This window comes from Acipenser ruthenus, chromosome 3 (assembly GCF_902713425.1).
Source record: "Acipenser ruthenus chromosome 3, fAciRut3.2 maternal haplotype, whole genome shotgun sequence".
Lineage (NCBI taxonomy): Eukaryota > Metazoa > Chordata > Actinopteri > Acipenseriformes > Acipenseridae > Acipenser > Acipenser ruthenus.
In genome coordinates, this window is record NC_081191.1 from 17,556,715 (window position 1) to 17,570,989 (window position 14,275).

Consider the following 14,275-nt stretch of genomic DNA (forward strand, 5'->3'; position numbering starts at 1 on the left):
TAATTAGTTAATGACATCATTAAAAACAATAATAATTACATTTTAGGAGATTAAGCTGAAAAGTTGCCCAAATCTAAGGAAATCCTTTAAAAAAAAAACATCCCCAAAAAACTCTTTGTAGAAACGCAAAACCGGTGTGGAGAATGTTGGTAGACATTCCTGATCCCCCCAGGGGGTTTTGGCTTTCGTGATCTGAAACAGACGTTTTATTCACCAGCAGGAGACAGTGTGTGATTCATTTCCCTAAATCCTGCTTAGTTACTAAAAACATCTTCTGAAAGACACGCACTGTGCACGCTTATGCTCTTTCTGTGACTAGTGTAACTGTTTGAATATGGCCACTCTTATGGCTCGACTGTTATTTTTTACCTGGCTAATCTTGCCTTTCTGTGGGACCGAAAAAGTGAGACAGAGAGCTCTTCGCCAGAGGGATGCTGAGTATATTGAAAGAGTAAGTATAAATATTGACGTGTGCCATTATATGAAGTTTAGACTTTTTCTCTACTTTCTATGGATGTCTGTATTTTTTTTTGTTATACTACGTAATTATAAGACAAAGACAATACATTTCAATTGTAACATTTTATTAATTTATGTGTTTATTATTAGTTACATTGAGTGTGTATGTTTTGTTTGTTTTTTTAATACAGATTCTTCCATTAATTCTATTCAAGTTTTTTTTTTTTTAAATAAGAAAAGTCCAGTCCATGGATTTTTAACTCATTGAAATTTTGCATTTAAAAATATTGTAGAGGCTTTTCTTGAGACGGATGTCTATAAATCCTTTACTTCCCATACCTTCTTATTACTTCTTTCAAGTGTAGTCAAACCATTCACAAACGAGATCATTCATGTGGAAAAAAATTACATCGATTTAATAATGTCAAATTATTGTTACAGATCCATGTTGCTTGCCAATTTAATTTAAGGAATGTTCCGTAAATGGAAGAGCAGCGTTCTGTAAACGTGTCTCTTTATGCTCTTTGTAGGCTCTGTATTTAACTTGGGTTGCACAACGTCCACCGTTTTTATATGCAATGAAAAACTATTAGGATTTTACGTAATTATGTATTTATTTTTGTGTATACACGCAGTATTTGTTATACAGCATGTTGACAGTATCTAATGAACACATACAGTATATATTGACAGTATACACATTATTCTGCTGAGACAGTTTTTAACGTGTATTTAGCTTCATTATAACAGTCGTAGTCTTACTTTAGAGTAGGAGAATTATGTAGTATGTTTTTGCAAGTGGTGTTTTCCACTTGTTCAGCTTTTATTCTTCATTTTAATTATATTTGCCGCACATTGCAAATAGTCCTGGGTGTGCTTCTACCCTTCCAGTGCAAAAAAAACCCCCAAAAACCAATTGATATATCTGTCCACTTCATTTACCACTAAAATAAATTTTGCAAGATGTAAGAAATTCTGAGGAGGAGCAGGGAAAACACAAGCTTTGACATATTTATAATAGGGCAAGGTTATCATGGGTTAATACATTACTAGGCAGTCAGATTTACCACATGTACAGGGTACAAGAGAACTCAATTATAATATTTCCAGGGAATTTAAATTTGCATTCAGCCAGCTGATTTGGACAACATTTTAGTAACGTTCAATAAAGTGTACAGTACTGTATGTAAAAAAAAAGCTATGGAAATACACTATTAAAATTCAATTGAAAATCCCTGTGTGTTACTCTGCAAAGCAGAAACATTATGCTACCACTAACAGGAATGAACAGCAATGGCAAAGCAATGTATTTGGTCCTGATAGGGTAGACCACTGTGATATGGTTCTACAATGGATTACCAGTGTGTATTGGTTCATACCATTGTTAAACTATTGGTATATTCAAATATGAAAACGCACCTTAGACTATACTTGTACTACCTAATAACTATAATAACAAAACCATTGAATTTATGTCCCCTTCGGTCACAATTTTTTAAAACTGTTTTATGTGAACTCTACGGGGTACAAGAAGTTACCCTACCAAGAAAAATGCATATATATATATATATATAGGAAACTTAACAAGAAGAACTACAAATGCAGTGACCAAAGAGTACATTGTAGTGCCACTTCATGTGGTGAGGGTGAGTTGTGAATTACACTGTTTATGTTGCCTTTTAGTGCACTGGAAGTGGTATGGGCAGCCAGAATTGCACCAGAAACAGAACTGAAGCCTCACAGCCCTTTCATGTAAAAGGGGTAACATTTTGATTTGAACCCTCCCCAAATTACTCCCAAACACTCCTGCACATGTAGGTTTTCTATGTGTAGGTCTGTTTGTAGGATCTTGGGGTAACACACTCATTTTGTTTATATTTATACACTGTATTATACCATAAAGGCAATCTGATGGAACAATACATACTGACAGGTTTTTGGGTTTTTTTTGGAATCCCGAAGATGGAATTAGAGCATTAAACACTTCCTGTCATTTGTCATCTTGTATTCTAAATACTATTTACAGTTTTACAGTATAAGTTTTTTTTTGGACCAAAAATACATATTCACGTTCTTTGCCTCTTTGCAATATGAGTGGATATTATTTACAAGCGAGGGTTTGCCACTTGATACAGCCTTAAGAAGACTTACCCTAGTTATCAAACTATTTACCGTTATGAAAAGCAGTTTTTACAGAAGTCACAAAGAGCAGGCTTTTTGACTTTTCTAAACTGTGATGTTGTTTTAATTTTAACCACAACTCCATCATTTGTTATGTGTTTATGGAAGGAGTGAGATGCGAATAAGGTAACAATTTAGTTGAAATATATGACGTTTTTAACCGTAGGGCTGGTTTTAAATGAATAGCCCTATTGTACTGTATAACTTAATAGGGATTCAGAAGCCACTGGAAACTGTGTGTGGATCGCAGAGCAGTGAATGTTGTTTAGGAGACCAAAGAAAAGCTTTTGTGGGTTTGTGCTATGGCAGAACTATTGAAAATAACTAGTAGTATTGCAAATGGTAGCATTGAGTCAGTTATTAACAGGTCCTATGGAGATATGATCATTTCTAGAAGATAATGTAAAAGTTAATGCCCGATAATCAGGATTTTATTGCAATAAGAAACTGTTACAAAGTGTCTTTATTGGTATTGTGTCGTCTTTACCATTCTCATGTTTTACTGTCCTTTCATTCTAGCTAAATGTTCAGCAGTCAGCTACCACCTGATTGGTGGATGAAAGTTCTGAGATTTCTAATGTAAGAATGCAAATGTTTCCTTGATTAAACAGCTTTCATTCACAGCGGAGTATTTAGTATTGTAAGCCGTTAAAAGTGTGATGACGAACATTTAAAACAATGCAGAACCACCTCAATTTGAAATGTGATGATATCATCTCTATGTTCTGTTGAAGGTGATTTCTCTATTCCAGCTAAGGTCCAATGAGCCAACTCCTTTTGTGTTATTGGCAGTGGTCTTGTCTGGTGCACTGCCGGTCCTGCCAAGCAGATGGTCCCAGTTGAGGCCATTATGTTTGGCCTAACCTAATGGCCAACTTATGATCGGAAAATGTATTTCTCAAATTGAAAAAAAAAATTGGACATGTATGTTATGCAATACATTTCCTGTTTGAAACCTACATTTTTTATTGTTATGCATTGGAACATAACATCTAAGAAGATGGGTCCTTGCTGCTCAGCTTCTTGTAGGTGCTTTACATGGTTCTGTAGGCCTGGCTGGTTAGTAATGTACAAGTTCTGTAGATCTGCAAAGAGTTACACAGCAAATTAGAGTATTATAATTTCCCCTTGCTTTTAACACGCAGTTATTGGGCTTTGTCATAGCTAACCACGGTACTACCAATGAACTTTATCTAGGAGCTCAAAGAAAAACAAACCTATTCCGATTGTAAGAACAGCAAGGAAGGGACAGCTTTAACCTTTTCTTCCTTTTTCTAGGACTCTGAATATGTTCTATTTTGCAGACACCAGCTGTGGAAACAATCTCGGGTTTATGTACTAATTATCCTGCTTTGGCCTGGGCACCACATTTGTGGCCTGTTTCAAGTTCCATTCTTTCAAAGCAAAAGCAACCATAACAAGCCAATGCATTTCTTTCTCAGTTTTTTACACTTTTTGTGTATACTCTGTATGCAGCTCAAGAACCCATCTGCTATTGGCCCAGGTTATTCAAGACATTTATCCCAAAGTACAATTTGCACCATATTTTGAAAGGAAAATGAAACTATTATCAAATAAATCAAAACTCACTGGTAACAAGTGATTCAAAACTACCCTTCATTTTGTATTATACCTTGCTTATACTTAACAAGGTGACCATGTTTTTCTTTTTTAAATACAGTACTTTACTGTGCTTTCACATTACCTGCTTTGGTTTTACTATAGCATATCACAACACATGTTTATAAGGAAGTTTGCACCATAAACAGCGGTTGTGTTCCCTTCACAAAACATGGTGCAAGTTAACACAGGCAAGCCCAGGCAAGTCACGGTGGAGATGTCCTATTTTGTACACTTTTGCATTACTATGATGAGCATCTGATTCTGACAACAGCAGTAACTAAAGAATCTGTTCTGAGATCTCCCAGGTTTAAACGTGTGTACTGTAGAAGGGGCTCAGGTCAGATGAGAAACACTCTGTGATTGTTGTTTCATTTCCAGTATAATGGCTGCATGCAGGGCCCAGCTGGCACCCCTGGTAGAGACGGGAACCCTGGAGCGAATGGCATCCCTGGCACACCGGGCTTCCCTGGTCGTGATGGTCTGAAAGGGGAGAAGGGGGAGTGCGTAAGGGAGAGCTTTGAGGAACCATGGAAACCAAACTTCAAGCAGTGTGCATGGAAATCCCTTAACTATGGTATTGACCTTGGCAAAATTGCAGTAAGTACATAGCATGTGGAGATACAATCAATTCAAACAAAAAAGCACAGTGGGCCACTGTTAGTCATGTTGCCATACATACACTTTCCCATGCTATTGCGTAAAAAAAAAAGGTCCACTGCCTATCTGACTCCCTTTGCTTAGTGGAACAATATTTGTATTTTAAATTTTTGTTTTTATTTTCAGTAATGCCACTCTGGGACATTGCTGTAAAGCAAGATTACTGCAATAGCATATGCAAACAATTCCAGCCTGCTCTTCAAATAGTTTATTGAGGTTCACAATGTTAGAAGCGTACAAAATGATGGGAAAGCTTAGTTAACATTGGTAAAGCATGGAACAGTGTGTTAAGTCAGAGTACAGTAAAAGAAGATGGTTAAAGTGCAGCATTAATATGGGGAAAGAAAGGTAAATTACTGTGTAATTTATTTTAAAAATTGTATACATTTTTGAAGATTCCATTGAATTTCCAAAGGGGTGGTTTCACTGACCCAGATTAAGGTAACATTAGGTAGATTAATGCTAATCATGGTCTTTGAAACCTTAAGTAAATGTTTAAACTGTAGGATTAATCATAATTAAACTTTAACATATTGAAGAATTTTTAAACCAATCAAAAACGTCCATTAGACTGCTGTTACTTTTTGATGATACACTATACTACTGTACAACATTCATGTGCATGAACAACTACATGTGAACATCATCTGTGTGTATATGGAAGACTTTGAATACATATTAAATAACCTTACTGTATAAACAGTACAGCTGTCATATATATAATTTAACATTTGAAAAACTCCAAATTATTAACATTCCTACTAAATATACCTTTTCTGTAGGATGATCCTCATGCCAATTTCCTTGTTCTTTTTTGTCAGTTTTAGAAAAGTTAACTTCCAGAAATGTAAAATTTGACAGTGCAATTCTTAAATCCCCTCTATTCTGTAGGAATGTACTTTCACAAAGATGCGCACTGACAGCGCTCTGAGGGTAGTCTTCAGTGGCTCTCTGAGACTCAAATGTAAAAATGCCTGCTGCCAGCGCTGGTACTTCACATTTAATGGGGCAGAGTGCACAGGACCCCTGCCGATTGAAGCCATCATCTACCTGGACCAAGGCAGCCCTGAGTTTAACTCCACTATAAACATACACAGGACCTCTTCAGGTAAGGGTTTCCAGATCCACAAAAACATTTCACATTTTAAGAAGACTATACATTCATTTGTACAGAGCCCTGCTTGTGTATTAGAAATGCATCTGTAACTATACATTTAGACAGGCAAAAATGCTGGATAGAAAGGTCTGCGTGTTTGACATCCCACACCAGTAACAACATTTCTCCTTGGGCATTTCTTCTGTGCCGTTATCCAGTTGTGTGATCTACTAGTTGGAGTTCGACACGCTCTCACAAAGTCTTTTCTTGTTTCTAGTCTAAGGCTTTCTGCACTACAGCTTTGTATGCAGCAGTGATGCGGAAAGCATTCCACCACCTGACCAGCCATGTGTCAAACTACTAAATCCCAGGGTACTGTGGGTACATAAAGAATGGACAAACTAATCAGTTTGGTTGATTGCTTTTAGAGCTTTTACGTTATTACCTCATCTTACCAGCTGGGGACAACAATATCTGTAACAGAAGATTCAACATTTTTTAAATAAAGAATGACTATGGAAGTTGTTTCCCCTTTAATGGAACTACCATAGGGTATATTTTGCAGTAATTAATTTGACTATTGACACCTTTTTAATTTTTTCCATGTGCATCTAATCTTGAGTTGGTCCACTTGTGCAATTTTGCAAGGTCATTTATTTTCTTCTATTTTTTTTTTAACATGACCACCATCTTTAAACAATTTGAGTCTTCAGTATAGTGTTAAACATTCTACGATAAAAATGTAAAGATTATATTGTTTAAAGATAGCACTCAATAAAAAATAGTAAATATTAATTGTCTGTCATTTGCAAGCATAATCTTATAGACTCTTGTCTCTTGGCACAACCAGGATCATCTGTATTTCATTACAAAATTGTGATTCTAATTTAAAAAAAAAAAAATAATAATATTGTCATCACTTGTGACTGAATGTCAGAAATACCTATGGTATTCTTGAAGCTCAGTCTCAATTTCACCAGTACTACAGTATATGTTCGAGAAAGCTCTATATACAGTACAGTGTACATGTTACATGCAGCACATAACCCTCTGTGTATATACAACCATTAGGTAATCTGTAACCTAGATGTTTAAATTTTGTACTGCCGTAAATGTTTTAGAATTCTTTAGTTTGTTTTTTAATGGATGTGTTTATGTGCTATGGTGATGACACATATAGAATATAAAAACTATTTTGTCAAACTTGGCCACCTGAGTTTGAGATGATGAAACCTAGTAGCTCTTCTCGGTCAATCTTTTTTGTTGTGTGAAAGACAACTAAGCAGCTTTCATTCAACCAATTTCATTACTGTTTTCAAGATTTGAATTTCTTATTTCACTTACCAGTTCTCTTTAGGACACCATTAATAAAATATAGTGAGGGGACCAATTAGCATACACTTACCTGAGCGCCTTTATATTTAAAATGTATTAGTTTGATAGGGCTGTAGAAACATAGTAACTAATTTATATCCTTTGTAACCAAAACTAAACCCGTGAATAGATATTATTGCTTAAGTTTGTTTTTACAGTAATCCACATTACACAGCAGTTAGGAAATGTCTGGTCAGTGGGGCTGTGATTCATTCCAGACACATCTGGAGCTACAGTAACAGGGAACTGAAATGAAGTAATGGAGAGTACAGTGTGCCCCAGAAAGAATAAACTATTTTAAAGCTGTTTGAGAAACTCCAGGCTTAGAAAACATGATAAGAGAAAACGCTTGTAGGTCAAATAATTAAGCACAGAGGAAAACTTGGAATGGCTCAAACCCTGGTAATTCAATTCTTCATCTACTCATCCCTGGTTATTTGCATTTAAATAGGATTAAAAAATTCAGGTAATCCCTTTCCATTTTTGCTGCATTTACAACAGATCACTAGTTAGCAGCATGCAGCTAGAATTGGATGTGCATTTAATACCTTCTGTTTGCAGTGGAAGGGCTGTGTGAAGGGATCCATGCCGGCCTGGTGGACGTTGCTGTGTGGGTTGGTATTTGTCCTGACTATCCTCATGGAGATGCTTCCACTGGCTGGAATTCCGTGTCTAGAGTCATCATTGAAGAACTCCCCAAGTGAACTACCTGATCTCACCAGCTCCCAGATCGTTTTCTTAATGAGGACATCTCTTTTTATTCATGTTTTAATGCTGCCTCGTGCAATACGAGTCTTGTCTAGTAAAGGGATCACTGAATTCAGCCTTGGTCAATATTTTATACTTTGTATGACTATTAATTAAATGAAACACTGACCTTACTAAAAAAATGAATTGTCTGATTTGGTTCTGAAGTCACAAAGCTATATACATACACACAAACACACACGTATATAAAGAAACGTATCATGCCATTTATCACTTTTTAATGAACAGTCATCTGAATATTTCACATAAATATTATGGACATGTCTTTATAAAGCAGCTAGGTTTCCAGAAGCAATTTGTACAGTATGCTAGAATTGCTTTTTGGTACCGCATTATATAACTATACCCAAAACACAGCAGCACCCCATCAAGAAAATGCAGCCTGACATGGCTAATTCTGAAAAGCTAGAAATGAATGGAAGCATTGCCCAGGTTAATCTTTGTTATCAGAAGGACATGATAATACAGTTATCAAAATAATGATTGTATTTTACAATAAATTTGCATCACAGTAATAATTAAAAATATAAAAATAAAACACAACTAAAAGCATCTGCTGGAAGACATAATAGGCCCTATTTTAAATTAAATTAAGTGCTGAGCTAATCTTCCAAGGAATACACTAGCTACAAACATGTTCCAAGTACCGGTAGTTTCTTGCTAGACTTATACTGTTAAAAAATGTTACCTTTGATTTAGCAGTTGCTTCAAAAAACAGGTCCCAGTCAGTTTTACACAACCATGTAAAGTATCAATCAGATTTAATCTCACACACACACACGTAAAAAGGCCACATTCTTAACACATCAGTGACATCTTGATGAAATTAATTTCCAGTTTGAAATAAACCAAAGCTCTTAAACACAGACTCTTCAAACAAACAAATCACTTGATGGAAAATGTAATTTGGCAAGTGTATTTAGTAGTGCAATGGGGGATGCGTGCCCAGACTGGGGAGTCAAAAACCATGTATTGAGTCAGGAACAGGCACTACATAACCTGGTGGGGACCCAGTCTCCTCCCCTCCATAAACACGGCTGTACAGTTGTGGCATTTAGTTCTGACGTTAAGGGGATAACACAGGGCAAAACTGTAAAAAGAATTTAAAACACTTGCGTACATACACACACCAATAAACAATGATATGCCATTCAGACTTCAAGAACTGACTTGTGCATCAGTTACATTCTGAGAGAAATCCTTGCAGATGCACAACACTCTATTAGTTTAAGAAGACTGTTGCCATGATACTGTGTCCTCTACATCTGCGGTACCATGATATGTACATGACAACAACCTTGGTGCTTCTTTACCTGTGCCCAGCACAGCAGGACAACACTGCCAATGTCTCTTAACTGAATTCCTCTTAGCATCTCCCTGGATTACTTGTGTAGCAAAAAACGTGACACATTTTCATATACTAGAAATGTAATACAGCAAGCAGGAGTCACTTTGATAACATTAGGTACCATTCCTTTGTAAAATCCACGAACACCTTCATTCCTAAAAAATAAATAAATCTTGGTTACATATCAACATTCAGTAAGAAACTCAATAGGAGTTAACAGCACTGACTTGCTTATCCCTAGTCTAACCCTTGCTGATCACTGTTCATTATTTAAATAAACACAAACATATACATTTAAAAAAAAAAATGTAAATATTGTACTTCACTACTCTGCAGATCAAGTTCCTATTACTTGCCTTTTAAAAAACTAATTATAAACTATAGGTACAAGAATGCACTGTGATGTGAGAAACAAAAAAAAAAAAAAAAAAAACCTGTCCTGGTGAACCTGGTCACAGTACCAATGAATTCCAATTTCTCTTTTCTTGTGAACTCTCCATTCACAAGAAAAGCAATTGAAAATGCATGGCACATTTCTGCAAATCATCTAATCATAAAACAAAATAATGACTTGCATTGGCAATGTCAATATCAACTGCATGCAATTAGGGCTTCTGTTTTTCTGAATTTCATTTTTCGGTGCTTATTTTTAACTATTTTATGTAAGTCGTTTTTTTCTGGGGTTTCACTTTTTATATATTGAATAAAATTATTATTTTTGGTTACTTTCCAAAATGCTTGGGTGTTTTTTTCCTGTCACAATATGTATAGTAACTCGACAGTACTTGCACACTTAAGTTGTACCTTCTTCCCTTTGCTGTCTTCCACAATCCTTATGGTCACGGGCAAGTGGGAAAGGGGTGAAGTTAACGTGAATTGCGTAACCATTTCCAGTGTTTTTCTGGGGTTTATTTGCTATACACCGATTTATTTATTTTTTGTATTGGGGATGTTTTATCGTTTTTTATTGGTTAAAACCAAAAATCAAAAGCCCTATTATAATTTAATAATATACTCTAATCCTCTCATTTACTGTGCACAAACCTGAATTTGAGTCTCTCATGGCATTCTAATGCTTATTAAGAACTTGTTGCACACCTGTTGTAACATAGATAGTGGTTCAACCCTCACTTACCTCCACGTTCTTCTCATCACATCCATCACTCCTGAGTACTTGTTGTGCTGGTCTTGTAAACGGGCCCGTATTACCTGATATGGATATGTTGCAGACGCAGCAAATATTTTGGAGACTGCTGCCATAGTTATGTATTCTAAAGGATTCTGTTGTGAAAAAGAAGAGTTCCTAAATACATGTCCGGACCTACAAAATGAGTGTGCCTTACTGAAGCAGGCTTGAATTCATTACTTATGCCTTTATACTGTTATGCTACTCCTGAGCTTTACAGATCTATAGTACAAAATGTTAGTTAACACAATTTCTTTCCTCATTACCTTTCAAATGACACCTCACAATTTCTAACGGGTCACAAAAGAAAATATTTTTTTGGCCACAAAGAAAGACGACCTTCTACATAAAACCTATGGCATGCTCCAACAGGTGCCAAAAGGAGCGGCAATACTTTGCAACTAGTTAGGGGTCTTAGAATATGTCATGCATTTACTGTACTCACCAATTTAGTCTCTGTTGGCAGGCTCCTGTACTTGTTGAATTCCCTTTTCAGCTCCTCGTAAGCCATGAACTGAAGTGCACCATGTGATGTACCCAACAAACCTGGTACGAAGCCCTATTAAGAAATGAACTGTTAACTTAATGTGTACACTGTCCGACCAATAACACAATGCTTGGATTAAGATCAGCCACACTGAGTACAATTAATAGATACTGTAAATCTTGACTTAACAGGGCACACTTCCATGACGATTAAAGTCAGTTCAGTGATCTTTGGACATAAACTCCACTATGCAGATCAGCAGTAATGTCAATGGTGAAATAGGCTACCAACAATACAACATCAAAACTTTATATCATAAATAAATACATTGTTATGTTCCTTGTAAATAACCTGTGTCAACAATTTCTAATCATCAAGACTACAGACAAGAGTATTTCACAGAAGCGTTTTTAAACTGACGATAGAGGAACAAGTAGTAGCATGGAAACAAAGTACTAAACGAAAGAGCAGGCCATTACCCGATATAATCCTGGTACACCCTCATGGCGGTATATCTTTACAAGAGCATCCAACATGCCCCTGTACTGCCTTTTCGAGGGGTCGATTCCTGCATCATACTGCAGAACTAGTCGAGTCTTTGTTACCCATATTGGGTTTGTTAAGAAGAGTGTTAAGGCCCCTGGAACATATAATGAAACACATGAGGTACCTTTAGAATTAAAATTAAAAAAAAGATACACATCCCTTTCAAAGGGGAGTTCAATGTATTTAGTGTTGCATTGAAGGCTACTGAGCAATGCATGAAAAAAAGGGTCACAGTGATTATCAACACAACATGCATAGTTTCATGAAAATTAGACAAGCAGGATTCAATTACCAATCAATCAATCAAGTGTCACTACTGAGTAGGCTATAGAAAAAAGTAGGCTATACTTTTCCCTAAGGGATAATGTGCTTTTTAAAATCTAGTGCTCTTGAAAAACATCAGATTTTTAGATTAATGGATGTGGTCAAAACACTCTCTTCTTACCTGCCTGAGCAGCTGACACCAGGTGCTGAGCAGCACTGAGTTCAGCCTGCTGGCCCTCTTGCTTATATGCCTTGATTGCATTATAGCTGTAGAAGAAAACACCCACGCAAAACAATGATCAAAATGATCAGTTTACTCCTGAAGAACAGGTCTTAAAAGTTAGTGATTTTATATCAGTTAACCCTAAAAAAAACAGTATCAAATCTTGGAATCTATTCATGAAACTGATGACTATGAAACAGTGAATTACTGAGGAAAGCAGTTATTTACTTCAAGTGATCATTATTTACTAAAAAGTTCAGATCAAAGGTGGCATATATATATATATTGGACTTGATCTTGCGTTATTTGAAAATTGGTACAAACAAAGTACCAGACACGAGTACCTCTTGGGTATCTATGAGCCCTATGTTTCTTTGAACAGATCTCACGCGTACAAGAAAAAATAGAGTCCCCAGGATGCGCCTGCTCCCCAGACGTTGGGTGTTACCCCTTGATAAAGGCCCCGAAGACCCTCCTGTCTCCATACGGTTCTCATACAGTGAAATATTCCATTGTACTTGGGCCTCAAGTCCAGTCCATCGCTTACTGAAATCAAACAAACGATAAACACAATCAATAGTGCATGGTAATGTGCAGATCACCAGCAGCCTTCAAGTAGTGGTACAATGACATAATTTACAGTACTCGTTGAAAATGGAACTCTTGGTGAACTGTAGTTATCCCAGCACGGAAGACCTAATTTACAATAATAATGACAATAAATCACTCACCCATTAAACTGCTAATAGAATGTTCACAAATTAAAATAGTACGATCCAATACAATATTCATGAAATTTCAAAGCACTTGGTAGAATCTCTAACAGTCATAACTGATGGTAAATATGCAGTGCACACTGCAGTATGTGCTATCCAATTAAAACTGCTCCCTTCCTCTCTTAATGAAGAACATAAATAGAATGATTTGTTTTCGGTTTTTTACCAATGTTGACTGACAAATTCCTGCTATTTTAAATGATCATAACCGGGTTTTACCGATTTCCTCCAAAATGTGTCTTTGCTTAATCGTGAACCTCCAGTTGCAGTACCATTTAAACCGCTATATATTATTTTGCTATTGGATACTGTGGAAATGCACAACTGGGTTGTTTTCAACTGTGTGTGTATGTCGACAACGCAACAGAGTACTGCTGTACAATTTTTTTTAATAACAATTGTACAGTACTAAAAAGCTTGTACAGTCGGGACACAGTTACAGAAAAAATAATGCAGTCAGGACCAAGTGTGTATGTCACTGTAACACTATGTACGTGGAATACAGACAGTTTACTGTATTTTCTCGTGCACTGTCATATACGGTGACTGACATGCTGACCTGGACTATTTTTCCCTTTCGAGTTCTTCTACAAAGTTTACTGACAGTACTCAGCTTTTACACATCACTAGTTACCATGTTAAATGTCAATTTGGGAAAAAACGAAAATAATTGCAATTCTTCAATGCCTGAAAAAATAATAACAAAACGACACATTTTAACCAGATGTAACAAACAAATACGATTAATTAGATCGATCGATAGATATAAAGCTTACAAATAACATGTCTTGCATTCCACACCCTTACCTGCAAATCTGATTTTAACGAGGTCGAGCGGATGAAGCACCAATGTAGAAACAACCCCACCACTTAGCCCGGCCACCAGGTTCTCGTATTTGACGAGACTGAAGAGCCGCCGCAGACCTGTGCCCGGGAGAGACCGACTGGGACACTCTGCTGCGCCAGGTAGCACCGCGGTGCTGTCTCGGGCAGCAGGACTCATTGTTAATTTTATGCTACTTGAAAATATACGATCAATTTATGTTTACTGTCTCAAGTAAACAACCATTTGAAATTGCTAGCACATAGACGACGCCAAAACACATCTGCTTCGCTACGAAACCACGTTGCGTAGCTCAAATGAAAATGACGCAACCTTTTACCTTTGACCTCGCTGATCGAGATAAAGTTGGAGGATACCAGAACAAAATGGCAAACTCTGTTTTCATTTTACTGCAACACTCTAACCCCCAATTTGTAACTCGCAAAAGTTAAAACGTGTCTTAT

The 14,275-nt window shown here is 36.5% G+C and overlaps 2 protein-coding genes across 3 annotated transcripts; one reads left to right on the forward strand and one right to left on the reverse strand.

Moving 5' to 3' along the window:
• Positions 1–207: 207 nt before the first annotated feature.
• Positions 208–8,367, forward strand: LOC117435592 (collagen triple helix repeat-containing protein 1-like). Of its 2 annotated transcripts, none has more exons than XM_034058906.2 (4): positions 208–451; positions 4,642–4,860; positions 5,812–6,028; positions 7,952–8,299. In XM_034058906.2, exons 1-4 carry the CDS (start codon positions 335–337, stop codon positions 8,092–8,094), a joined length of 696 nt encoding a protein of 231 aa, XP_033914797.1. In that variant the 5' UTR covers positions 208–334; the 3' UTR covers positions 8,095–8,299. The 2 variants fall into 2 exon arrangements, with proteins under 2 accessions (XP_033914797.1, XP_058868627.1); XM_059012644.1 differs by lacking the exon at positions 208–451 and adding an exon at positions 2,143–2,211 and having other exon boundaries at positions 7,952–8,367.
• A 535-nt stretch (positions 8,368–8,902) lies between these two features.
• On the reverse strand, positions 8,903–14,113 carry LOC117435591 (mitochondrial folate transporter/carrier-like). The gene is made up of 7 exons (XM_034058905.3): positions 13,796–14,113; positions 12,608–12,758; positions 12,171–12,256; positions 11,659–11,819; positions 11,138–11,251; positions 10,642–10,787; positions 8,903–9,661 (listed from the first exon to the last, which is right to left on the reverse strand). Exons 1-7 carry the CDS (start codon positions 13,989–13,991, stop codon positions 9,541–9,543), a joined length of 975 nt encoding a protein of 324 aa, XP_033914796.3. The 5' UTR covers positions 13,992–14,113; the 3' UTR covers positions 8,903–9,540.
• Positions 14,114–14,275: the final 162 nt, after the last annotated feature.

Bases quoted from the DNA above. Each gene is read 5' to 3' on its own strand.
- LOC117435592 (XM_034058906.2), top strand. From the start codon at position 335: ATGGCCACTCTTATGGCTCGACTGTTATTTTTTACCTGGCTAATCTTG. The intron at 452-4,641 runs GTAAGTATAAAT...TTTCATTTCCAG, and splicing joins ATGCTGAGTATATTGAAAGA to TATAATGGCTGCATGCAGGG. The intron at 6,029-7,951 runs GTAAGGGTTTCC...TTCTGTTTGCAG, and splicing joins CATACACAGGACCTCTTCAG to TGGAAGGGCTGTGTGAAGGG.
- LOC117435591 (XM_034058905.3), bottom strand. From the start codon at position 13,991: ATGAGTCCTGCTGCCCGAGACAGCACCGCGGTGCTACCTGGCGCAGCA. The intron at 12,257-12,607 runs GTACGCGTGAGA...TTTCTTCTACAG, and splicing joins TGGGGACTCTATTTTTTCTT to CTATAATGCAATCAAGGCAT. The intron at 10,788-11,137 runs GTGAGTACAGTA...TTTTCACAACAG, and splicing joins TGCCAACAGAGACTAAATTG to AATCCTTTAGAATACATAAC.